The sequence below is a fragment of the Neoarius graeffei genome, chromosome 11 (genome assembly GCF_027579695.1).
Source record: "Neoarius graeffei isolate fNeoGra1 chromosome 11, fNeoGra1.pri, whole genome shotgun sequence".
Taxonomy (NCBI): domain Eukaryota; kingdom Metazoa; phylum Chordata; class Actinopteri; order Siluriformes; family Ariidae; genus Neoarius; species Neoarius graeffei.
In genome coordinates this window covers 62,380,408-62,405,691 of record NC_083579.1, presented here as the reverse complement: position 1 = coordinate 62,405,691, position 25,284 = coordinate 62,380,408, and the positions used below count along the sequence as shown (strand labels likewise).

Here is a 25,284-nt window from a genome sequence, read left to right as displayed (position 1 = left end):
CAAACGCTACAACTTTCACTTTGTGCCAGCTAATACTTAAATTTTGTGCAAAATGTACTTTATGAGCTTTGTGAAAGCTGTGCTATCATGAGTCAATGAGGTATCTCATGAAGTACATTTCCGAAAATAGGACTTCTTATTAAGGTATCTTTAAGGCAGTCAGTCAATGAATGCCACTATATACTCGTTTGCCTGCAGAGGTCAGTGTAAGTGCAAAGCAAAGACCGGCAGCCGACAGAACGCTGGGGGACAAACAGGAAGACAACTAAAGACAAACATAACCGGAACTGAATGGAATCGAAAAGTAGCATCAACCTGGTCAATCTACCTCCATTTTTCCAATGTGATGGTTTCAGCTAGCTGTAAACACACTGACAAAAGATATACATCCTCTTAAAGGAAGTCAACAGTTTTAAACAGACTATATAAAAAGAAAATGCATATGTACAAATAAATATACACTCACAGTTTGCATAAGAAAATCATGTACAATGACTCAGATCAAGTTTTGTTTTTCACATTTTAGGTATTCATTTATATTAAATAATTACAAAACGTTTGTTTGCAAAAAACTTTTAAACCCTTTTGATGAAATTAAAGGTAAAAAAAAATGACATGAATAGATGACGACTAAAGAACGGGACAAAAAGAGAAAAACAAGGGGTGGGGAGGAAAAAGGACATGGTCACAGCGAGGACTCGTACTGCAGGAGCTCATAGAGAAGTGGCCCGTCCCTGTACCTGATCCCGACAGCCGAGGGGCTGATAAACTGCAGGATGTTAATGGTCCTTCTCAGGCGCCGATCTACAAAGTGGGCATCCCAGGCTGGGTAACGTTTGCGGGGCATATCGATCTTGATGAGTGGCCCCTCTGGTCGATGGCGGCCTGATGGCGTGGTGGGTTCAGGGGAACGCACCTGAAACACTGGTAGACAGGTATCTGCCATGGAGTCTTCCTGCTGCCCGTAACCTGCCATAGACACCCGGCTTGGTGTTGTCTGTGCAGCATGAGGGGTCGGTGCCATTGGCTCGGCCTCAGGGGGTAAAGGGAGACCCCACAGTAGATCAGCACAGCAGGAACTGGCTAGCAGTCTCATCCTAGGGCCCATAGGGTGAAGGATTCCATAGTAGATGCCCATGAAGACCACTCCTGAAGCAAAACTTAGATAAACCCCACACAGGACTGGCACTGCGTAAGAGTCCGTGGTGGTTGGGTCTCTGTAGGTGTACCACAGACAGGTGAGCACCGTGTTTTCTGCCAGCACCACAAAGTAGTAGATCATCATCCGGTAGCGCGTCTGACCTTCCTTCACGTTAAACCAGCAGAATATGTAGACAATGCCAACTACCATGTTGAAGAGCACCTCTTCCCACTTGGACATGCAGAAATCAGTGCCTCCATGCACAATCCAGAAGGCCATGGCACACCAGTGCATCACCACGAAAATACCAAAGTAGATGTGGAAAATGGATGCAAAGAGAGCAAAGGAGAGCACCCGTGAAGAAATGGTGAAGAGCCTCCAGAAGATATGAATAAGTGCCCCTCGATAGCTCATGCTCTTCTTGTCATCTCTGGAGTCCCTCAGGAGCTTATGGTAGGAAGCTAATACCCAGGACAGAGACATCAATGATCCTAATAAAGAGATACCTGAAGGAAATGTAGCACAAATACATTTAGTAATCTATTTGTTTGCTCACTGAATATATTCTGTGTCCAGAAAACCCAGTTTTGTTTTTGTTTTTAACTTACTGACAGGAGGATTAAGACTAACTGGAGGTAAAAAGATAGATTCCTTACACTGCAAAGTCTCAGCCCGGTTCTTCTGGATCATAATGCAAAGTTGTAGCACCAGTTGGGGAGCACTCTCCAAAAATGTCTCCAGCAAACGAAGCATGTTGACATCAGCATACTCGTACATCATGGCCCAATAAAATCTCCGTCTGTGTTTGGTTTGACGCCGGCTCTGGATGCCCAGGTACATAGTCCGAATGTATCTGTTTGGAAAAAGTGAACATAGCCAAAATATGTTTACAGCATGTGCTGAGGAGAAAAGTGTCACAAGTTGTAGTGAAAACGACAACCTACTTTCTCTACTTTCACATACCCATAATGCTTTGCGCCTTGGGGGTTGACCAGGTGCTATATTTGTTTACTAAGTCAGATAACCTCAGTCATTTCTTTGAATTCGCACGGGAAAAAAACTTTTCCTGATTTAAAGAATCCCTACAGAAGCTAAGCACCGAAAAGCGCGGTTAGACAGAATTCACCGTCAAAATTTTACACCAACAGACAACACGCGATTGTGTTCTGCACACTTCAGTAATGGAATAAAGTCTGATGATCCAAGTCATGAAGCATACAACCCCTCTGTCTTTGTGTTTAGTCTTTAAAAGTGTGAAAACCGAAAAACAAGGACAAGTCAAAGAACTGAAAAGGACAACTTTATTGAAGGATCAACTCCCAAAACAAAGCGCAAATGATGCAGTGTAAGGAAGCTTACGTGTCCTTCACCTTTTAGTGTTAACCTAACCTGCATGTCTTTGGACTGTGGGGGAAACCGGAGCAAACCCACGCGGACAACATGCAAACTCCACACAGAAAGGCCCTCGCCGGCCACGGAGCTCGAACCCAGAACCTTCTTGCTGTGAGGCAACCGTGCTAACCACTACACCACTGTGCCACCCAACTCCCAAAACAAAGTGCAAATGATGCAGTGTAAGGAAGCTTACATGTCCTTCACCTTTTAGTGTTTATGTAGGTAGATCAAATGTAGTATTTGACCCTGTAGTCCTAACAGCTTCCTCTAACAGCCCAAAGATTGTCGTAATCTGGTAGCATATAAACTCTAGGAAAATCAGAATGAAGGAAATCAAAATCAATAAATGTGGCAGTTCTGCTGTGTTTACAGTCCTTCCTTGACTGAGTGAATTCCTTGCTTGTGTTCCCATGCACGAAGCATTTTGTATTTTCTTACGGCTTTCTCGTCGTAACCAGCACCCAGCAAAAACGATTTCATGATGGATTCGTCTATAATAAGTATCGATCTTTCTCAGCTCTTCTGCCAATTGCTGGGTTTCACGTGACGTCACATCTGCCTCATTAGCGATTCAAACCTTTAACTGGTGGTCTACCAAAGCTCAGTTGACAAAGCTTTTGTATGAAGAAGGTCCATTTCTCGCATGAAAAATGCCTTACGCTTGCGTTGTTTTAGGTTGTTTGAATCGATCAAACCATGAAACTGATAAAAGTTCTTCAGGGTTCCCTGTGAACTAATAAAAAAGGGTGAACGAACACAGGATTTCACAAAAAGATGTCGAGAAAGGTGGCTTTTGAACCTCTTGCTGAAATCGAAGGAAGCTGAGTCAAAGCATGTTCGAGTTTGCAGTGATCACTTGGTGAAAGGTTTGTATTTCCCTCTCAGCTATGTCCTTCGTGTTTTCCAAGTACTTTTCTTGCTACGTGTCATAATTTTATGGTACTTTTTTTAGTCACAAAGCGCTAAAGTCCCCAGCTGTTTTTTTGTTTACTCACAAAGTCCATATGCATGAAGGTTGCGACAAAATTCTTCCCCAGCCGTACAGTTACAATGCGCCGTGATCACTTCTCCATCTTGTTTAACTAAGATCCAGGTCTTTTAGGCCGTGGGCCGATGTAGATTATTGTGGTAAAGTGCCTCATAAATAACGTGAAGAGTATATCTCTACATGATAAAAAAGATCAGTGTTTTTTTGCTATAAAATGAAAATGTTCTACTAAAAATACACTTTTGCTAGTTAGTAAATTGAACTTGAAAGTGGTCGATTTTTTTTACGGTTGCCATAGCGATGAACACGCTTTAGCCAATCAAATTGCGCCTAAGCCATCAGCTCGGTACACCCAAGATGGCAGCGCCCAACTCTGGGTGTGCGTGCCATGTTATCAACTTGGACAACGAGCCCATCATATCCTTTTTGGATACCTCATGGAAAAAATTATCCGAATGTATGGATACTTGGGCAGCTCTAAATGGCCCTGAAAAATTGTTAGCAGTCAATTTCGACAGCCTTTCACGTACCAGTGCTGGCTATCATCGCCGCTGTTACCAAAAGTTTACCGACAAGAGACGAGTTGAACAAGCAATAAGAAGACGAGAAAAAGGCTGCTCGCGGACAACAATACAAGATCATGCCTTCTCCTCCGAAACTATTAAGATCGGTATTAAAATCATCAGCCGAGAGACGCTCAAAACACGCTCTACCACACGAATGCATAATCTGTTGTAAAAACAAAACTACTCTGGACAAAACAAGTCGAAAATGGAAGAAAGAAAAGTTGGTAACGTGTGAGACCGACGCTGCAAAACTTTTGCAGGCGGCCAAACTGAAGAAAGACAAAAGAATATTAATACAGGTAAATATTTTTTGTTATCATCGAGTCATTCCACGCCTATACGTATGCAATAAGTCTTTTAAAATTAGTTCAAATATCAGTTTTAATATTGGTAAATGTGAGGAAGTGAGTTAAGAACTGACTTTGTCATATTTATAAGTGTTAGTTATTTATCAATTTTATTTCATTCTTAGCATCTTGTTTATTTCAGGTTGGAGATTTGGACTAGGGTTGGGCGGTATCCAAATTTTGATACCTTTAAACTGTCTCTGTGTTTTCCCGGGGTATACGGTATTACCGAGAAAAAAATATTTTGTTTCGGCCTACTGTGTAACGTGCGCCTATACCGGCGGACCTTGTCCAGACCTGCGCCTATGCCTCAAATGTACTATTTAAAAGCAGCATAGCGAATTGTGTGCATTGTGGTATGGATTAAGCAGCAAAGCGAATTTTGTGCATTGATGAATGGATTAAGAGATATTTCAAAGCATCACGCAACTCTTCCTTCATCTTGAAAATAGCATTCAACTGTTGTTTACACGTCTGCGTTGAAACGCCATTTGCAGCACTATTTCACCTACTCCATCAAAAAAAAGTACACGATGAGCAGGATCATACCCTTTCAAGCATGGGAAATTAAAAAAAAGAAAAGAAAAAGAATCAACCAACACCCAAGTCCGTTTAGACTGCGCGATAAACCATATTCTTCAGCGCAAATGAGGCGAACCTAATTCAAATGCGTGATAGCTGCACAAGGCAAAATCATATGGGCCCACGTCATGCCATGGCGGGGAAATTAATAATCAAATGGCCTTACCTTGCTTAAAACGTTGTCTTGATCACATAACTCCTTACAATTATTCCACTTAAATCCATACGGTTTAACACACCCAACAAAGATAGCAAGCGCATTGCTAATTCCCACCAGAAACCTAACAGTTTACGCTACGATGTTTTCTTCCGTTTCTTCAGTAGATGACATTTCAAACGTTTATTACCCACATCCCAAATGTCATACGTTATATTATTTTACCTTGTTGTTACTCATGTAACCTACTCAAAACACAACTCATTGGAGAGATCTCGTGGAAGTGGAGTACCCCAGGCTATGGTGTGCCTTAGGGGACATATTAGATTTTTTTCGATTTTGCGCGGTCATTTACATTATTGCTGGCTCTTCCTTTTCGTTTGGTTTGAAACCAAAATACTGCCACACTGCCGATGTTGTATTTTTTTTTTGCCACTAACTCGTTATCTTGACTTGCCATCTTTCAACCGCGGTCTCAGTCTCTTGCGAAGCTTTCTGTCAGACTCCCAATGTCACGCAGGGTTGCCATGGTAACGACATAAACAACCCTGCACGCGATGAGAACTTCTTTAGGAAATTGATAGAATTAGTGAAAATACGATCACACAGTTATTCGGGATGATCTTCAATTTATTATTTTATATTATGACCTCATGTACTCCATATTTAGATATTATATATATTTTTAAAATGACGGTAATGAGATCGATACCGTTGGTACTTTTGGATACCTCGGGATACCTTCTTACCGTAATACCGCCCAACCCTAATTTGGACCCAGTATCCATTGAGGTCAGATACCATGCCTCCTGTTATAAACATTACACACGGTGTGTTTATGTAGTAGACTCTCAAAAAGATCAGCGTCCACTGTCAAAGTTGCAGCAATCGTCATGTTACTCAGTGTGACAGTGATGATAGTGAGGAGGAGTCATAAACCAAATGAGAAACATTGTGCAGAAAGTTATGTAGACACATTTATGAATGTACAAAGGATTTAATAATGCAAATCCCTGTGTTAGGGATCAGTGTTTTGTACATCACTGAACTTTGAGCATGGTTTCATTTAAACTGGTTCAAAATTTGTAAGTGTTAATAATGTTTTATATTGCAGTGTAATTTAAAATGTAAAACATAATTAACTGTGGGCGGCACGGTGGTGTAGTGGTTAGCGCTGTCGCCTCACAGCAAGAAGGTCCTGGGTTTGAGCCCCGGGGCCGGCGAGGGCCTTTCTGTGTGGAGTTTGCATGTTCTCCCCGTGTCCGCGTGGGTTTCCTCCGGGTGCTCTGGTTTCCCCCACAGTCCAAAGACATGCAGGTTAGGTTAACTGGTGACTCTAAATTGAGCGTAGGTGTGAATGTGAGTGTGAATGGTTGTCTGTGTCTATGTGTCAGCCCTGTGATGACCTGGCGACTTGTCCAGGGTGTACCCCGCCTTTCGCCCGTAGTCAGCTGGGATAGGCTCCAGCTTGCCTGCGACCCTGTAGAAGGATAAAGCGGCTAGAGATAATGAGATGAGATGAGATAATTAACTGTTTCAAGAAAAACAGTTGTAGTTGTTCATTATCACTGTATGTTTTGTAAATATGAGACAATTTCTTTCCATACTGATGGAGTACCTTTTCTCATAAATTTCATTTTTACACAGACGGTATTCATTTTGAAATCTATTTTATTGCATAGTGAAAGGCAGTTGTGAGGAGAACATTTTATTTTTAGAAAGAGGAAGGTCTGATGATTAAATTGATATATAGATATTGTAGTCACCAAAAAAATGAGGCCATTGAAAAATTTAGGCACAAATACAGCTTCGGCCTACGGTCTATTTAAAGGGGTTTCTGATGATCTTTGTGAATGATTTACCTGAGAGATAAGAGCCAACACTAGTGAGAATCAAGCAAACTGTGCAGGCTATCTGCTGGTACCTCTGATGATCTTTGTGAATGATTTACCTGAGAGATAAGAGCCAACACAAGTGAGAATCAAGCAAAAGGTGCAGGCTATCTGCTGGTACCTCGTATAGTGAAGACTACATCAGGGGGCAGAGCCTTTTCTTACAAAGCCCCACCGTTATGGAACAGCCTTCCAAGTAGTGTTCGGGAATCAGACACAGTCTCAGCGTTTACGTCTAGGCTGAAAACATATCTGTTTAGTCAAGCCTTTTGTTAATGGTGTTTATGAGGTAAAGGAGTAGATCTGGAGGGTCCTCAGACATAGAGTGTTTTGGTAAACTGGGATGTATGGATGCTGTCAGTCCCCACTCGCTTGCTCACTCGAGTTTGTTGATGGTGTAGTGGCTGCTGCTTTATGTCCCGGGGCTCCCTCATGCCTGTGTTACCTTCTGGCTCTCTCCTTTTAGTTATGCTGTCATAGTTAGTTGCCGGAGTCCCTGCTTGTACTCAGTGCAATATGTATACTGTTCCTACTTATTCAGGTGACATTGGGCATACCTAACCACCTGTGTTTTCTTTCTCTCCCCCCCACCCCAAATCTGTCCCTCTGAGTTACATGGAGTCAACAGGAAATCTTTTGGTGGAGACGGTGGGGACCTCGACTGGCTATCGTAGCCTGCAGGGAATCGGCAGTCAGACTTTCTGTCGCATGTCCCAGACCCGGTGAAATGTAACTGAATTGTCTTGGCCAGGCCTAAGGGTCCCATCTGCATCTCATCATTGCTGAGGAGTGTGCTCCCATCACCCAATCAAGCATCCAGCCAGAGCAGGTCATGATATTTTTTACCATATTAACATGCCATTGTGTGTCATGCCTGATGTAAAGACTCTCGTCTCTGCGAGCCTACCACACAGATTTAATACTTGTCATTTTTAGGGCATACCTAACAACGTGTTTTCTTTCTCTCTCTCTTCCCCCCCCCCCATCTGTCCCTCTGAGTTACATGTTGATCCTGGGATTGAGATGCTGGCCTCTTCTGCCCCTCGGACCTGCTTGATCCATCCTGGTGCCCTGTGTCTGGTCGGAGTTTTATCGCCCCACTCCTGTGAAGGACGGCCCCATGAGGACAGTTGAGGGTTATACCTGTTAAAACTGTTAATATTATAGTCAGGCTGTCTGTTGTTGCCCAAATGAGGATGGGTTCCCTTTTGAGTCTGGTTCCTCTCGAGGTTTCTTCCTCATGTCGTCTGAGGGAGTTTTTCCTTGCCACCGTCGCCACAGGCTTGCTCATTGGGGATAGATTAGGGATAAAATCAGCTCATGTTTTAAGTCGTTCAAATTCTGTAAAGCTGCTTTGCGACAATGTTTATTGTTAAAAGCACTGTACAAATAAACTTGATTTGATTTGATTTGTTTGTTTACGCTTCAACTTGCAGCACTTAAGCAAACGAAAAGCTTAAAAAACATACTTACACGGGCAAAAACAATACAGGATTCATTCGGCAGCGACTTGATCCCGAGGTCCTTTACCCAGCCACATACAAAAAAAGTTGTAAGCCTCCATACTCTTCCACGCTTTCATCTGTTTTGCGGTGTAGAAGGACGTCTGCAACACCAGATAGTTCGAGATGTCGGGGAACTCGACTGAAGGGTAGTTTTCGAGATCGTATGACAAATCCTTCTTTCCCAGACTGTAGGGATCTATTCCATTGCACACAGCAATCTTCTGAATAGATCTAAAGCGAGCAGTGGCTTCTAGATTACGAGTGTACTCTGATAAGTTATCACTAGTTGTTTGCACCACGGCAGCCTTTAGATCACCAGCTATTTCACTTCCGGTAAAACCGCTAAGAAAAGTCACGTGACTGAAACCCAGCCATCTTTTAACTTGTGCAGGTAATTGCTGGAACACCTGTGCTGACAAAGAAGGTTGCTGACTGTCACCCGAAGTAGAGCTGTTCAAAGCGTTCAATACAATATTTACAAGCACTTTTTTTACCGATTGATTTCTCGAAGTCCACAGAAAAGGCTTTGCAGATTTCTTTAAGCTTTGGTTTAGTTAGTTTTGACACGTCTTTGAAGGTTTTAGTGATATTTAAATTTGAAAGATTACTGTCAGCGTGTGATGCTGTGTTGTTTTAGTTTGTTTATATTTTGGTTACCCCCCAAGGCGCAAAGCATTATCTCATCTCATCTCATTATCTGTAGCCGTTTTATCCTGTTCTACAGGGTCGCAGGCAAGCTGGAGCCTATCCCAGCTGACTACGGGCGAAAGGCGGGGTACACCCTGGACAAGTCGCCAGGTCATCACAGGGCTGACACATAGACACAGACAACCATTCACACTCACATTCACACCTACGGTCAATTTAGAGTCACCAGTTAACCTAACCTGCATGTCTTTGGACTGTGGGGGAAACCGGAGCACCCGGAGGAAACCCACGCGGACACGGGGAGAACATGCAAACTCCGCACAGAAAGGCCCTCGCCGGCCACGGGGCTTGAACCCGGGCCTTCTTGCTGTGAGGCGACAGCGCTAACCACTACACCACCGTGCCGCCCGCAAAGCATTATGGATAATGTAAAAGTAGTCAATTGGGCACTGTGTGGCATTGCAGAGACATACTATTCATTCTTCATTCCAGGGACAGACATCAACAGAATTCAGGAGCTAATTGGATCTTATTATGTTCTTCCACAGTCTTCACAACAAGTAGTAGTACACTAAAATAGTAACAAACCACTGAATCATGCTCCTTGCGCATGTTGAGAGACATTTGTTGAATGGACAGTAACATATTTATAATGTGACTTATTTATGGATCCACACATTTAATATTTAAGCATATTTTCGCCTTCAAAAATGAAACTGATTTGTTTAAGCTGTGCATCAGCGTAAAGAAAGATGGCTGTCTGAATATTCACCACAGCCTGATACCGGAGATGGAATTTTGTTTATAAAAATATAGCTTTGGCTCTTCTTTAATCCCTTAAAGGGGAATTGAAGTCATTTTTAAACTTGCTTTATTTCTTAATTAACGTGTTATTCAATTACGTTTTCAGTTTCAGTAACCTTATATTGTGACTCGTATTGGCAACTAATTGCAATTAATTATTATACTTATCGGCCTATTTGGTTTTTAGCCGTGTTGAATTTAGTTCGTTTGGTCCACAGCAGGCGTCGCTTATACGCGCGATCTTCACGAGACTTGTGCGAGACTTCGAAACGTGAAGTGTCAGCCAGGTGTCAGTGCCGCCATTTTGAAAACTGTTTTCCAAACGAAATATTGCACAAAAACGAGTTTAAATGACGATTAATGCCTACTTTTTTTCAAACTTTCCTGATTACTATGAAAACAAACAAAACTCCGGCTTGATTACATCAGCATTCGAAAGAGGGCACGCGCGTCTTTTGACAACGTCGGCAGATGTTGGTCACTTTGATTTCCGCTGTATGTTTTACTTCCGTCCTACGATGTCTCGCACAGGTCTCAACGAATCTCGTTTACGGCCATCGCTTTGACATATGGACTGATATATTACAGAGAATATTTCAAACACTCAAAGCTTGCTATAGCAGTGACAAAATAGCGATCAAAATGCATTTAATAAAATGAGATAAATAGAATTTTGATAATAAAAAATTTGCCTTCAGTTCTCCTTTAAGGTCACAGGAGCAGGTTTGTCTAGACTCACATTCCGCACTATTGCATCTATTAGTTTCACTGTAGTTAATGCATAATATTTAGTAGTTAGTAATTACGTTGTTTAGGACTTATTTTTCCCCAACGTTTGACTTTTAGTTGCCCAAGTCTGTAGGTTCAATCACTAAATGTACCTTGTCACTTCATGAAGTAAAAGAGCTGTGAATAAACATGTCATTTTCCAGGGTTCCCGCTGGCGCTCGTCATGCTTGTCATTGATGAACATAATCCATCAGTGACGAAGAGAAAATTCCTAGCAGTCGTCACAGTGATGAATGTATTTATACTTTATCATTATCATAAGTCATCTTTTCTAAAAATCCCTCCACAAATCCCTCCATTTGCCAAAATCCAACCGCAGTGAAGAGACAGCGGTAAGCCAAAGTGTAAACAATGAGCACGTGCTTGTGACCAATAAAAGTTGACTACACATAATGACCAAATGAGCGCCAAGTTTTTGACTGATCGCAGTGCGAATTAATCGGCCTGGTGTGGTGGTGTAATTATCTCTACGTGAACCAAACAAGGGCGCAGTCTAAGCTGGTGAAGTTTTTTGGGCGGGCTTCTTCAAGCACTGAAGATGATTTCAGGGCTGAAACAGCCACGGGGAGGCACACTCAGAGCCCTGACCATCTCCAAGCACATCGGACAGTGTCAGTAATACAAGGGTCGGTTAAAAAAAAAAAATGGCAAAGTGAAAGTGCTGTCAACCGGCAAGCGACTGAAGGGCTGTATGTTTCAGGGGGCATGGCGTGTTGAGTCCCCGTGACAAATGTATGATCAAAAACGCAGTGTCATTCTGTGTTCGGTTCGTAAATCGACGCGAAATTTGGATTCCTTCACTGTTGGTTGTTCCCAGATTCTTCTTGACTCTGTTCAGTTGTAAATCAAGTTTTGTGTTGAAGTAAAGGCTAAAGGGAGTCCTAATATCTCTTTTGAATAATGCCATGCTAAAATACCCTGAAATAAGTTCAAACTAAAGAGGTTTATTTTAGCTCCATGGTGTACAGGCTGCCCAAAATCAAGTCTTTCTTATTATAGGCTGGAGTGAAGCCCAGATTAACAAATATTTGAATTGTGCCAGTTTGGTTGGTATAAACCTGTATCAAGTCCATTTTGATATGTCTAAGAAAAAATACAGACAAAGTGAAGAAAAAACAAGAACAAGAGCGCTCTGAGAGAACAATATCCCCCCTGGCAATGATGCCATAACTCTGGTAAAATGCAACTGAATTGAACAAAATTGCAATATGCGTATCACCGACATATAACAAAGAATCCTGTCAAGTTTCATGAAATTCCTCCAAAAATTGTGAGAGGAGTTGATTTCAGAAGGCGAGTGCCCTTCCCGGGACGGACAGATGGACATTGCCACGGCATAATCCCCTTTCGGCCAGCGGGGGATAAAAATTGTGAGTGAAGTTGATTTCAGAAAGCAAGCACACCTTGATGAAATTGCCAAAGTACAAGTTTGTTAATAATCAAGGGCATAACTCTGGGAAAATTTGCCCAAATTAAACAAACTTTCAATATGCGTATAACTGTCATATAACAAAGCCTTATGCCAAGTTTGGTGAAATTCCTCCACACATTGTGAGAGGAGTTGATTTCAGAAGAACGTACACCCTCATGAAATTGTCAAAGTACAAGTTATTTAATCAAGGGTCAAAACTCTGGTAACATTTTCACAAACAAAATTAAATCACAATATGCGTGTTACCATCATATAACGAAGCCTTCTGCCAAACTTTGAGAAATTCGTCCAAAAATTGTGAGAGGAGTTGATGTCAGAAGGCAAGCACACCTTCATGAAATTGTGAAAGTACAAGGTTGTTAATCAAGGGCCACAACTCTGGTAAAATGTGACCAAATTTAACAAAATAACAATATGTGTACTACCGACATACAACAATGCCTTTTGCCAAGTTTGGTGAAATTCCTCCAACAATTGTGAGAGGAGTTGATTTCAGAAGGAAAACACTCTCATGAAATTGTCAAATTATAATTTTGTTAATCATGGGCTGTAACTCTGGTAAAATGTGACCCAATTTAACGAAATTACAATATGCGTATTACTGACATATAACAAAGAATCCTGCCAAGTTTCATGAAATTGCTCCAAAAGTTGTGAGAGAAGTTGATTTCAGAAAGTGAGTACCCTTCCCGGGACGGACAGACAGACGGAAATCGCCATGACATAATCCCCCTTCTGCCCTTTCAGCCAGCAGGGGATAAAAAGTGAAGAATACTTCTTTGACTTGATTTTTCAATGAAAAAAGTGGAGAATGTTTTTCAGAACCCAGGAAGAACGCTGATTTTTGGCATTTTCACATTTGAATTATGTAGTGATTATATATCAATATTTCCAAAGAAAATTCTCTATTTTCTACTGAAAGAAGGGCAACAATGAAAGTGAGCAAAGAGAAGAGCAACACCAAAGCGAGTGAGAATAATTTTCTGGCCATGTTTCTCTACTCTATCAGTATTTATCTTTACTTCTGTCTTCTCTCTTTCCTTCATGACGTTTCATGAATTACACTTAATCATGTTCCGGGCTGCCAGGGCAGTTTCATTCCAAGGAAAACTAGTGGAGTTTTCCTGTGTGCTCATTTCCAAACCAGGTATTAATAGCAAAGACGTCACCTCATGACTGTGACCGTGACCTCATGTGTGTAGCCTATAAAAAGGCCCTCATTACCTCATGTTTGTCCTATATCCTATTTTCGTCTTGCTGAGGAGAGAAAGAAGCAGACTCAAGATGATGAGAAGTGCCCAAAAGTCCTTGTAAAAGATTGCATGAAATTGTTCTAGTAAAATCTTCATCACTAAGGAGAGCTGAACTTCAGTACTTCAGTATTGGTTTGTCAATATGCGCCACCTACTCAGAGAGCAGACATTAAAGGGCATATTCTGGACCAATTTCGTTTTTTTTTATATGAAAGTATGTCCCTTTACACATTCATCCAGAAGGGTAATTTTGCACAAGGCCATCTGTCTACAGCAGAAAAAAATAAAATAACAAAACGCGTCTGGAAAAATCCTAAGGGAGTCTGGAGCCAGAATCGTGACGTTACCTGCGGAAGCTCCAGCAGGCTGCGCGAGCTTTGCACGGTTTCAGTGCACAGCCTGTGTAGACCAAGCGCTCCCATTTCTCTCTCATTGTCCGGTCTTTTGGGAAACGATGAGTACTAATCCCATCAAGATTGGTGTTGCTACACCCTCCTATGATACATCTCTTAACCATTTTAATAATTACGCGATAACGTTGAAGAAATTTGCAGAAAACCACCAGGTCATTTTCTCTTAAACAAACCAGCGCTGACGTAGGATTCAGAGGGAGGTTTCCCACAGATGACGTCACGAAAATCAATGTTTCCCAGGAAATCCAAATGGCAAGTTTTTTCAGAGGCGGACCAATTCGCCTCAAATGGCTTGATTTCAACTGAATTTTTCTGGTATTGCGCAAGGTAAAAAAAATTGCACAAAATGCAAAATGTGACAGATATTTGACCAAAGTTTAAGATAAAATAGGAGAATTACATTGATCTTGCTGCTGAATTTACCCGTGATACGCACTTTAAGCCGACTGTTTGTGATGGCTCTCTGCTAAGAACGCAGACTAACTCATATCAGAACTTTCCAAGTTCATAATCACATTCATCCACCTTCTGAAACCTGTTTATCCTGATCAGGGTCACAGTAGATAAGGGCACCATGCACAGTAAGGGTTGTTTATATGTCACACTACCTTTATCTGTTTAGTGCTCCAAATACCCCTATTTGTATCTGTATTCAGATTGGAACCTGACGTGAGTGTGGCTTATACCAGAAAAGTTCTTTTCCCCCTTTCTTTTCTTTTCTGTAAATATGAACCCTATTACTATGCTCCCAGAAACACTGGTACACACTGGACAAAACCCAGAGGGAGAAATAATTGCTCACAACTGCATGAAAACACCTCTCAGGCTACAGAATAACTGCTGGCTATTGACTACTTTCACATACCCATAATGCTTTGCACCTTGGGGGGTTACCAGGCGCTATGTTTTTTTACTAAGTCAGATAACCTTAGTCATTTCTTCAAATGCACATGAGGAAAATTGACTTTTCCTGATTTAAAGAATCCCTAAAGAAGCTAAGCGTCAAAAAGCGTGGTTAGACAGAATTCGCTGTCCAAATTTCCCACCGACAGGCAACATGTGACTGTGTTCTGCACAATTCAGTGGTGGAGTAAAGTCTGATGATCCAAATCAAGAAGCCTGCAACCCCTCTGTCTTTGTGTTTAGTCATAAAAAGTGCAAAAAACAAAAAACAAGGACAAGTCTCCCATCTCATTATCTCTAGCCGCTTTATCCTGTTCTACAGGGTCGCAGGCAACCTGGAGCCTATCCCAGCTGACTATGGGCGAGAGGCAGGGTACATCCTGGAAAAGTCGCCAGGTCATCACAGGGCTGACACATAACCACAGACAACCATCACACCTACGGTCAATTTAGAGTCACCAGTTAACCTAACCTGCATGTCTTTGGACTGTGGGGGAAACCGGAGCACCTGGAGGAAACCCACGCGGACACGGGTAGAACATATAAACTCCACACAGAAAGGCCCTCGTCGGCCACGGGGCTCGAACCCGGACCTTCTTGCTGTGAGGCGACAGCGCTAACCACTACACCACCGTGCCGCCCCCAAGGACAAGTCAAAGAACTGAAAAGGACAACTTTCTTAAAGGATCAAGAAGAAGAACAACTTTATTCATCACACACTTGTGAAATGGGCGGCACGGTGGTGTAGTGGTTAGCGCTGTCGCCTCACAGCAAGAAGGTCCTGGGTTCGAGCCCCGGGGCCGGCGAGGGCCTTTCTGTGTGGAGTTTGCATGTTCTCCCCGTGTCCGCGTGGGTTTCCTCCGGGTGCTCCGGTTTCCCCCACAGTCCAAAGACATGCAGGTTAGGTTAACTGGTGACTCTAAATTGACCGTAGGTGTGAATGTGAGTGTGAATGGTTGTCTGTGTCTATGTGTCAGCCCTGTGATGACCTGGCAACTTGTCCAGGGTGTACCCCGCCTTTCGCCCGTAGTCATCTGGGATAGGCTCCAGCTTGCCTGCGACCCTGTAGAAGGATAAAGCGGCTAGAGATAATGAGATGAATGAGATGAGACACTTGTGAAATTCCTCTCTGCATTTAACCCATCTGAAGCAGTGAACACACACACATGAGCAATGAGCACACACACATACCTAGAGCAGTGGGCAGCCATGCAAATAGCGCCCAGGGAACAGTTGGCCATCCCGTATTAACCTAACCACACGTCTTTGGACTGTGGGGGAAACCTGAGCACCCGGAGGGAGAAAACCCACGCAGACACGGCAAGAACATGCAAACTCCACACAGACAGGCCCCCGCCGGCTGCTGGGCTTGAACCCAGAACCTTCTTGCTGTGAGGCAATCGTGCTAACCACTACACCACCCAACAGTGTTGTGCAAGTTCACACTTTTTTTGAACTAGTTCAAGTTCAGTTCAAACATGTTAAAAGTGAACTGGTCACGTTCATAGTTCTCATCATCTCATTATCTCTAGCCGCTTTATCCTTCTACAGGGTCGCAGGCAAGCTGGAGCCTATCCCAGCTGACTACGGGCGAAAGGCAGGGTACACCCTGGACAAGTCGCCAGGTCATCACAGGGCTGACACATAGACACAGACAACCATTCACACTCACATTCACACCTACGGTCAATTTAGAGTCACCAGTTAACCTAACCTGCATGTCTTTGGGGGAAACCGGAGCACCCAGAGGAAACCCACGCGGACACGGGGAGAACATGCAAACTCCACACAGAAAGGCCCTCGCCGGCCCCAGGGTTCGAACCCAGGACCTTCTTGCTGTGAGGCGACAGCGCTAACCACTACACCACCGTGCCGCCCACATTCATAGTTCACAGTTTTAATTCTGAACTAGTTCAAAGTTCAGTTCATTTTACTTTTAGGCGGGATATGAAAATAAAGACTAAAATCATATGCTACATTCTAGCTCAAAACTACTCACATATTATAGATATTATATTCTATCACACAAAATGGAAGTTATTGTACATACTATATATGGAAAAAGGACAAAATATTTTGATTTCTTCACTGACTCAACCACTGCACCAAAACGTTACATGTGACTTCAAACAAATGCTTTCAGTTTCAACTAACAGTAACTTCTAATAAACGACAACTAGACTTCCTCATAAATGTGTGTGTTTCTAAAAAGATGACTGCCAATATGTATATACACTGAAGGAGTGCTATTTTAAGATCCATATCAACAGCATTGACCATATCAACCATATTGATCAGACAGGGGGATGCATGCTCAAGGCTCAAGGGCTTTTTATTTCTCAAAATACAAAACAGGAAAACTTCAGATAGCCTCATTCTTCAGTATACATCTGTGTATGCACACAACAATCAAATTTCTAAAATTATTTGGCATTGTACTCAAAAGTGGGCGGCACGGTGGTGTAGTGGTTAGCGCTGTCGCCTCACAGCAAGAAGGTCCTGGGTTTGAGCCCAGGGGCTGGCGAGGGCCTTTCTGTGTGGAGTTTGCATGTTCTCCCCGTGTCCGCGTGGGTTTCCTCCGGGTGCTCCGGTTTCCCCCAAAGACATCCAGGTTAGGTTAACTGGTGACTCTAAATTGACCATAGGTGTGAATGGTTGTCTGTGTCTATGTGTCAGCCCTGTGATGACCTGGCGACTTGTCCAGGGTGTACCCCGCCTTTCGCCCGTAGTCAGCTGGGATAGGCTCCAGCTTGCCTGCGACCCTGTAGAAGGATAAAGCGGCTAGAGATAATGAGATGAGATTGTACTCAAAAGTCTGACAATATTTCAGGCCCAACTGTTTCCATCTTCTATGCTTTAAAGTGCAACACCTCATTTAAGTTGCAGGAACAGTATGAACATATTTTAAAGATGAAATAACAAATAAATTTGAGAACGACGTCGATGTTCTTACTTATTTTTTCAGAGCAGGCGGACAGAGCTTACACAGAAAGGTAAGGTTTTTACCGTCTGAGTCTTTGTGTGAAATTGTGTAAAATTGCTGTAAATAACCATGAGGAGAATCCGTCTCATCTGTGTTCTCCGTGCCGCTACTTGAACTTTCACTGGCCATGTTGCTGTGAGTGTGCGCCGGCTGTGGTGTGCGTGCTGTCTGCTGCCTGTAGCTAGGGAACGCTGGGTTACGCCTGCTCTGCTGCATCATGGGTAACGTAGTATGGAGCCAAATCATAGAGCCATCCACTATCTCCTGCTTCACACTACGTTATCCATGATGCATTGCACACACGCGGCACCTCAGGGCAGTGAGTGACCACAACATCAGACTGACAGTGAAGTAGTAGAACGTAAAATATCTTGCAAGTAGACGTGCCACTCGATTCATCAGGTTTCATGTTTCGTTCATCTTCATGTTTGTCGTTCATGTCGCATAATTTGAACGAATTCACGTTCAAGTTCTTTCATTACAAAGATTTTGCGTTCAGTTCAAAGTTCATGGAAAAACGAGCGTGTTCAGTGAACGTGTTCTTTTGAACGCGTTCATGCACAACACGGCCACCCAACTCCCAAAACAAAGTGCAAATGATGCAGTGTAAGGAAGCTTACATGTCCTTCACCTTTTAGTGTTTATGTAGGTAGATCAAATGTAGTATTTGACCCTGCAGTCCTAACAGCTTCCTCTAACAGCCCAAAGATTGTCGTAATCTGGTAGCATATAAACTCTAGGAAAATCAGAATGAAGGAAATCAAAATCAACTTAAAATAAATGTGACAGTTCTGCTGTGTTTACAGTCCTTCCTTGACTGAGTGAATTCCTTGCTTGTGTTCCCATGCACGAAGCGTTTTGTATTTTCTTACGGCTTTCTCGTCGTAACCAGCACCCAGCAAAAAAGATTTCACGATGGATTCTTCTATGATCAGTATCGATGTTTCTCAGCTCTTCTGCCAATCTTTTAACTTGTGCAGGTAAGTAATTGTTGGAACCCCCGTGTTGACAGACAAAGAAGGCTGCTGACTGTCACCTGAAGTAGAGATGTTCAAAGCGTTCAATACCATATTTACAAGCGCTTTTTTTTACCGATTGATTTCTCAAAGTCCACAGAAAAGGCTTTGCAGTTTTCTTTAAGCTTTGATTTAGTTAGTTTTGACACTTCTTTGAACATTTTAGGGAGATTTAAATTCGAAAGATCACTGTCAGTGTGCGACGCCATGTTGTTTTAGTTAGAGGCCCCCATGGGACATGGGAAATATATGTATTCACTGTCAAAAATGCTTGTCACCAAGCTCCAGGAAATAATAAGGTGTGGGACGCACATTAATGGGTGCAGATATATTTGGAATGCCCTTTTCTCGACCTGGCAACAGTTTGGCGACAAACTGTCAACATCTAATATCAGAAAACTGACCTTTATTCCGTCAGCCGGTCTTCATCACCACATATTTATATAGAGATTCACTTGCATGGATTCGTGACCATTCTTGTCACCAAACTCCAGGTAATACAAAGGCATGGGGTGAGCATTAACCCTTTGATGCAAACCATATGCACACCCCTTCTAATGCACAACATGGGTCAAAAATGACCCGCATTCATTTTCCAGGTTATTTCATGCTGACTGAGTTTTTCTTTGCTCTATCTTTTGAAATCAATTTATTTTATGATTGAATATTCCAAGTATTCTTTAAATATCTTGTTTTTAATTACCACAAATCATTAATTTAATTTTTTCTTTCCTACTTTATGAACAAAAATACTTTTTATATTACTACACATGGGTCATCCAAGTGTGATTTAAAATTAAATGTCTTAATACTATAATAATAATTTGTTTCAGGTAATTACTTTAGCAGTGAATGGGGCCAGTTATTTATTTATTAACTATGTAGTTAGCTAAGCCAACTACAATAAAATTAGCTAACTAAAGTAGAATATGTCAACAGCTCGGTAGCTAATAGTAATTACTTGTAACTTTCTGACAAGTAATCTACTCACTCTCAAGGGAACCTAAACATAATCAATTTTTTTCTAAGGTAATGTTAGAACAATTGAAAATCATTACTTACATGTATGAGATGGGCAAAGGGCGCTGTGCTGAGCTGTGAAATGTCTGACACAGGCACAATTCACAGTTCCCACCAAACGCTGGAGTAAATACATGCGGGTCGTTTCTGACCCATGTGTGTAAACTTGATGTAGAATTACAAAAGCTGTGCTTGTTCATAACTTAAGAAAGGAAAAATAAAAATGATGATTTGTGCTAAACAAAAACAAGATATTTACTGCATATTTGGAAAAGTAAATGACAAAATGAATTTATTTCAAAGGTGCATCATAGAAACACTCAGCCATACATGAAATAACCTGGAAAATGAATGCAGGTCGTTTTTGACCCATGTTGTGCATTAGAAGGGTAGTGATACAAAAAGGGGTTTTATTCAAAAAGTAAGAAAGGAAAAAATAAAATAAGGATGTATGATGATCAAAAAGAAGTTAATTGAGGAATACCTTGAATACTGAATGATGGAATTCAGCCGGGTCACTTTTGACCCATGTTTTGCATCAAAAAGTTAATGGGTGGAAATATGTTGGGGATGCCCTTTTCTTGACTTGGCTACAGTTTGGATACAATCTGTCAACATTTCATACGAGAAAAGTGACTTTTATTTAATGAACCGTGCATCTAACCAGCCGCCATGGCAGTGGCTGAACGGGCTGGATTTCTCTGAGAATGTATTCCATTCGTGCTCTCGTTTAACATGTTGGGGATTATTTCTGCTGAAATGCCAAAAATGCCTTGAAAAAACTTGAAATATGAAACACTTGATATTCCTCTTACATTGTGCATGCTCTGCATCGTAATGTAATGCTCTGGATCTCTCTGACACCATGTGTAATTATAAGGCTAATGGTATATGTTGTCCAATAAATCGACAGTCTTCTGTCTTTGGCCTCCTCTGTTGCTTCCATGTTTCTACGGTGAAAATGACAAAGAACTATGACAGGTCAGTAAACTGATCCGCTTTTTTTTCCCTTTGAATGCCATAATGACAGAAAATGTGATTAAACTTTCAGGAAAAAAAAATCATAGAAAAATCTAGGTAAATGACCATTCATAACGGCTGCATGACTGTCTACGAAAATGCTGTCGGAAGGGGCCTCGTGTTCCTTGAACACATTTCTAGTTTTTTATATTTTGTTATCCCCCACGGTGCAAAGCATTATAGGTAATGTGAAAGTAGTCAGTTCAGTGACCTCCCTCAATGCAGCAGAAATGCAGAGCGGCAGAAAGCAAGCAACCAATGTGGCTGCAAGCACCTCCTGGAAAAAGAAAGTGAACTTTTTTTGTGTAAAGGATAGAATGAATGTCCTTACTGTGTTGGAATGTAGAGTAGAAAAGCTGGGCGTGAGCATTGCCCAAATGCAAGAGTTGTTAAAGATCAAAAGGTGCAGGCTATTTATTGGTACCTCAAATAATGAAGGCTAGAGCAAGGGGCAGAGCTTTCTCTTACAAAGCCCCACCGTTGTGGAACAGCCTTCCAAATAGTGTTTGGGACTAATACCCTGTCCACACTAGGGATTTTGTACCGATACGAAACTACTTTCGTACCGCAACACCTGTCCACACTAGCAACTATACCGGTACTGTAGTGGTATAACTGTATCAGTACGAAACCCACAAATGTATGGGTTTCGTACCGGTACAGTATCGGTACTGTAGTGCTTCGCTGTAGTGTGGACAGATGAAGCGGCTCTGTATCGATACAAATATAATACGCAAGCGCAATGAACCATTCCTACGTCTTCCGGGTTATTCATACAATACAATACGCCCGTGCTTTCCAGCTGTAAATAAAATGTCAAAATGGCTCAAAATGACCGTGGAGCTACATGGAGCAAAGAAAGGGGGGAGGGAGGGAGGGAGGGAGGGGGAAAGAGGGAGGAAGAAAGGAGGAAGAGGGGAAAAGGGAGAGAAAGGGGGGAAGAGAAGGGAAGAGGGAGAAAGTGAGGGGAAGAGAAGGAAAGAGGGAGAAAGTGAGGGGAAGAGAAGGGAAGAGGGAGAAAGTGAGGGGAAGAGAAGGGAAGAGGGAGAAAGTGAGGGGAAGAGAAGGAAAGAGGGAGAAAGTGAGGGGAAGAGAAGGGAAGAGGGAGAAAGGGAGGGGAAGAGAAGGGAAGAGGGAGAAAGTGAGGGGGGAGAAAGGGAGATTCATTTTCTTTGTTTCTTTCTCAACTGCCTCGCGCGTTTTATACGATTCGACTGAATAAATGACCACCAGAAATACAGACTGTACATTGACAACAAAAAGCACACACACGTTGTTTCATCCGCCATATATTCTCGGAAGGAAGTTACTCGGTAACCACGGAAACATTTCGCGCACGCGCATTTCAACTTCCATGAAAGAAACCCGCAAACATTTCTCGCTAGTGTGGACAGATGCACTAAACTGTACCGGTATACTTTGTGTCGATACAGTTATACCACTTTCGTACCGGTATAAGTGTGAACACAGCACAAGACACAGTCTTGTGTGTAAGTCTAGGCTGAAAACATATTTGTTTAGTCGAGCCTTTTGTTAATAGCTTTTTATGAGGTAAAGGAGCAGATCTGGGGGGGGTTTCTTGGCTACAGAGTGTTTTGGTAAACTGGGATGTATGGATGCTGCTCCCACCCCCACCCGTCTCACACGTTCACTCAGGTTTGTGGGTGGTGGAGTGGCTGGCCACTTTATGTCCCAGGGCACCCTCATGTCTGTGTTACCTTTTGGCTCTCCCTTTTAGTTACGCTGTCATAGTTAGCCTTACCGGAGTCCCTGCTTGCTCTCAGCACACAATGCACACTGTTCTTTTTCCTTAGCGTCGTTGCCTCAGATTTGCTCATTAGGGATAAATTTAGTAATTGATATGTTTAAAATCTATATTTTTCTCTAAAAGTGTTTTGCGACAATGTCTGTTGTTAAAAGTGTGATATGAATAAATTGACTTGACTTAAGCCTCGGTCACAACCGGCCGTACGTGCTCCTACGGCCGGTCTACATGCAAAAAACGCAAGAAATGCACGGAGGGGGCGTGTGAAACGGGCCCTCTACGGGCGCTTACGTTTTTTTCAGGTTGCAAGACAAACTTACAGCCAACGCGCGTCTTTCTCCATGAAAAAAAAAAAAAACGCAGCGATTTGGGAAACGCCAAAAATCACACGGCCAAAAAATCGTACGTCCGGTTGTGACCTAGGCTTTAGAGGAATTGCAACAGCCAAGTGAAGTGTAGAGCTCAGGGGAGCTTAGTACACCTGCTTCACATGTAGAGACAGACCACTTTGCATCATCTGCCACTAGTTCCTGTGCAGGTCTTTGGTGCACAGGTTCAGGAAGCCCTGGATGATCACCTCTCCTTGGTTGAAATGTGAAAAAAAAACAAAAAAAACCCCAGAAGGGACAGCAAGATACTGGTGGATAGAATGAGCTGCCATATACAGCATGCAACATAATGGTAAGATGACATGGAATAGAACAGAAGGAGGGTTCAAATCCAGGCAAATAATGACCAAATCACCAGAGCGCAATCCACTAGAAGCACTGGAGAATTCCAGCAACAAGTTTGAAAATACACAGTCAGTAGTGAGCTAACCAGTTTACCCATCTGCAATTAAAGCACTGGAAGTTGATGAGATCAGATCATAATAAAGTACAGTATGAACAGACTGAGTGTTTTATCATCAACAGAGCTGCATCAGTACTTTGACTCTTGTCTGCAACAGACAGCCCAACAGTATCAGGACTGGAGTGATTCTTATTCTCAAATAGGTTCAATATGAGTCCTTGTGTGGATCTTTCCCTCAATAAAGAGCAATCTCACACTTGAGTGACTACAGTCCTTAAGAAGGAATATCAATGATTTGATTGGTCATGAGTCCCCATAACAAAAAGGTATGAGCACTTACTATCCAGGGAATGTACAGTCCAGGAAATGCACTAGTGCGTGTTAAGAAGCGTTGTGATGTCTTTGATATACAGTCTCCATTAGAAGGAAACCATCCTAGTAGTCCAGAGTATACAGAGGTGCTTGAAAGTTTGTGAACCCTTTAGAATTTTCCATATTTCTGCATAAATATGACCTAAAACATCATCAGATTTTCACACAAGTCCTAAAAGTAGATAAAGAGAATCCAGTTAAACAAATGAGACAAAAATATTATACTTGGTCATTTATTTATTGAGGAAAATGATCCAATATTGCATGTCAAGGCGGCACGGTGGTGTAGTGGTTAGTGCTGTCGCCTCACAGCAAGAAGGTCCTGGGTTCGAGCCCCGGGGCCGGCGAGGGCCTTTCTGTGTGGAGTTTGCATGTTCTCCCCGTGTCCGCGTGGGTTTCCTCCGGGTGCTCCGGTTTCCCCCACAGTCCAAAGACATGCAGGTTAGGTTAACTGGTGACTCTAAATTGAGCGTAGGTGTGAATGTGAGTGTGAATGGTTGTCTGTGTCTATGTGTCAGCCCTGTGATGACCTGGCGACTTGTCCAGGGTGTACCCCGCCTTTCGCCCATAGTCAGCTGGGATAGGCTCCAGTTTGCCTGCGACCCTGTAGAAGGATAAAGCGGCTACAGATAATGAGATGAGATGAGATGAGATTGCATGTCAGTGAGTGGCAAAAATATGTGAACCTCTAGGATTAGCAGTTAATTTGAAGGTGAAATTAGAGTCAGGTGTTTTCAATCAATGGGATGACAATCAGGTGTGAGTGGGCACCCTGTTTTATTTAAAGAACAGGGATATATCAAAGTCTGATCTTCACAGCACATGTTTGTGGAAGTGTATCATGGCACGAACAAAGGAGATTTCTGAGGACCTCAGAAAAAGCGTTGTTGATGCTCATCAGGCTGGAAAAGGTTACAAAACCATCTCTAAAGAGTTTGGACTCCACCAATCCACAGTCAGACAGATTGTGTACAAATGGAGGAAATTCAAGACCATTATTACCCTCCCCAGGAGTGGTCGACCAACAAAGATCACTCCAGGAGCAAGGCATGTAATAGTCGGCGAGGTCATAAAGTACCCCAGGGTAACTTCTAAGCAACTGAAGGCCTCTCTCACATTGGCTAATGTTAATGTTCATGAGTCCACCATCAGGAGAACACTGAACAACAGTGTTCATTGCAGGGTTGCAAGGAGAAAGCCACTGCTCTCCAAAAAGAACATTGCTGCTCGTCTGCAGTTTGCTAAAGATCACGTGGAGAAGCCAGAAGGCTATTGGAAAAATGCTTTGTGGATGGATGAGACCAAAATAGAACTTTTTGGTTTAAATGAGAAGCGTTATGTTTAGAGAAAGGAAAACACTGCATTCCAGCATAAGAACCTTATCCCGTCTGTGAAACATGGTGGTGATAGTATCATGGTTTGGGCCTGTTTTGCTGCATCTGGGCCAGGACGGCTTGCCATCGCTGATGGAAGAATGAATTCTGAATTATACCAGCGAATT

General features: G+C 42.5%; 1 protein-coding gene across 1 annotated transcript in view; it reads right to left on the bottom strand.

Moving 5' to 3' along the window:
* Positions 1-623: 623 nt before the first annotated feature.
* Positions 624-25,284, bottom strand: part of xkr6a (XK, Kell blood group complex subunit-related family, member 6a) — a 59,897-nt gene continuing 35,236 nt past the window's right edge. The window contains exons 2-3 of the mRNA XM_060934548.1: positions 1,798-1,994; positions 624-1,647 (exon numbers count right to left, since the gene is read on the bottom strand). Coding sequence (XP_060790531.1) covers positions 686-1,647; positions 1,798-1,994 — 1,159 coding nt within the window. The 3' untranslated portion in view covers positions 624-685. The remainder of the gene's footprint in view (positions 1,648-1,797; positions 1,995-25,284) is intronic.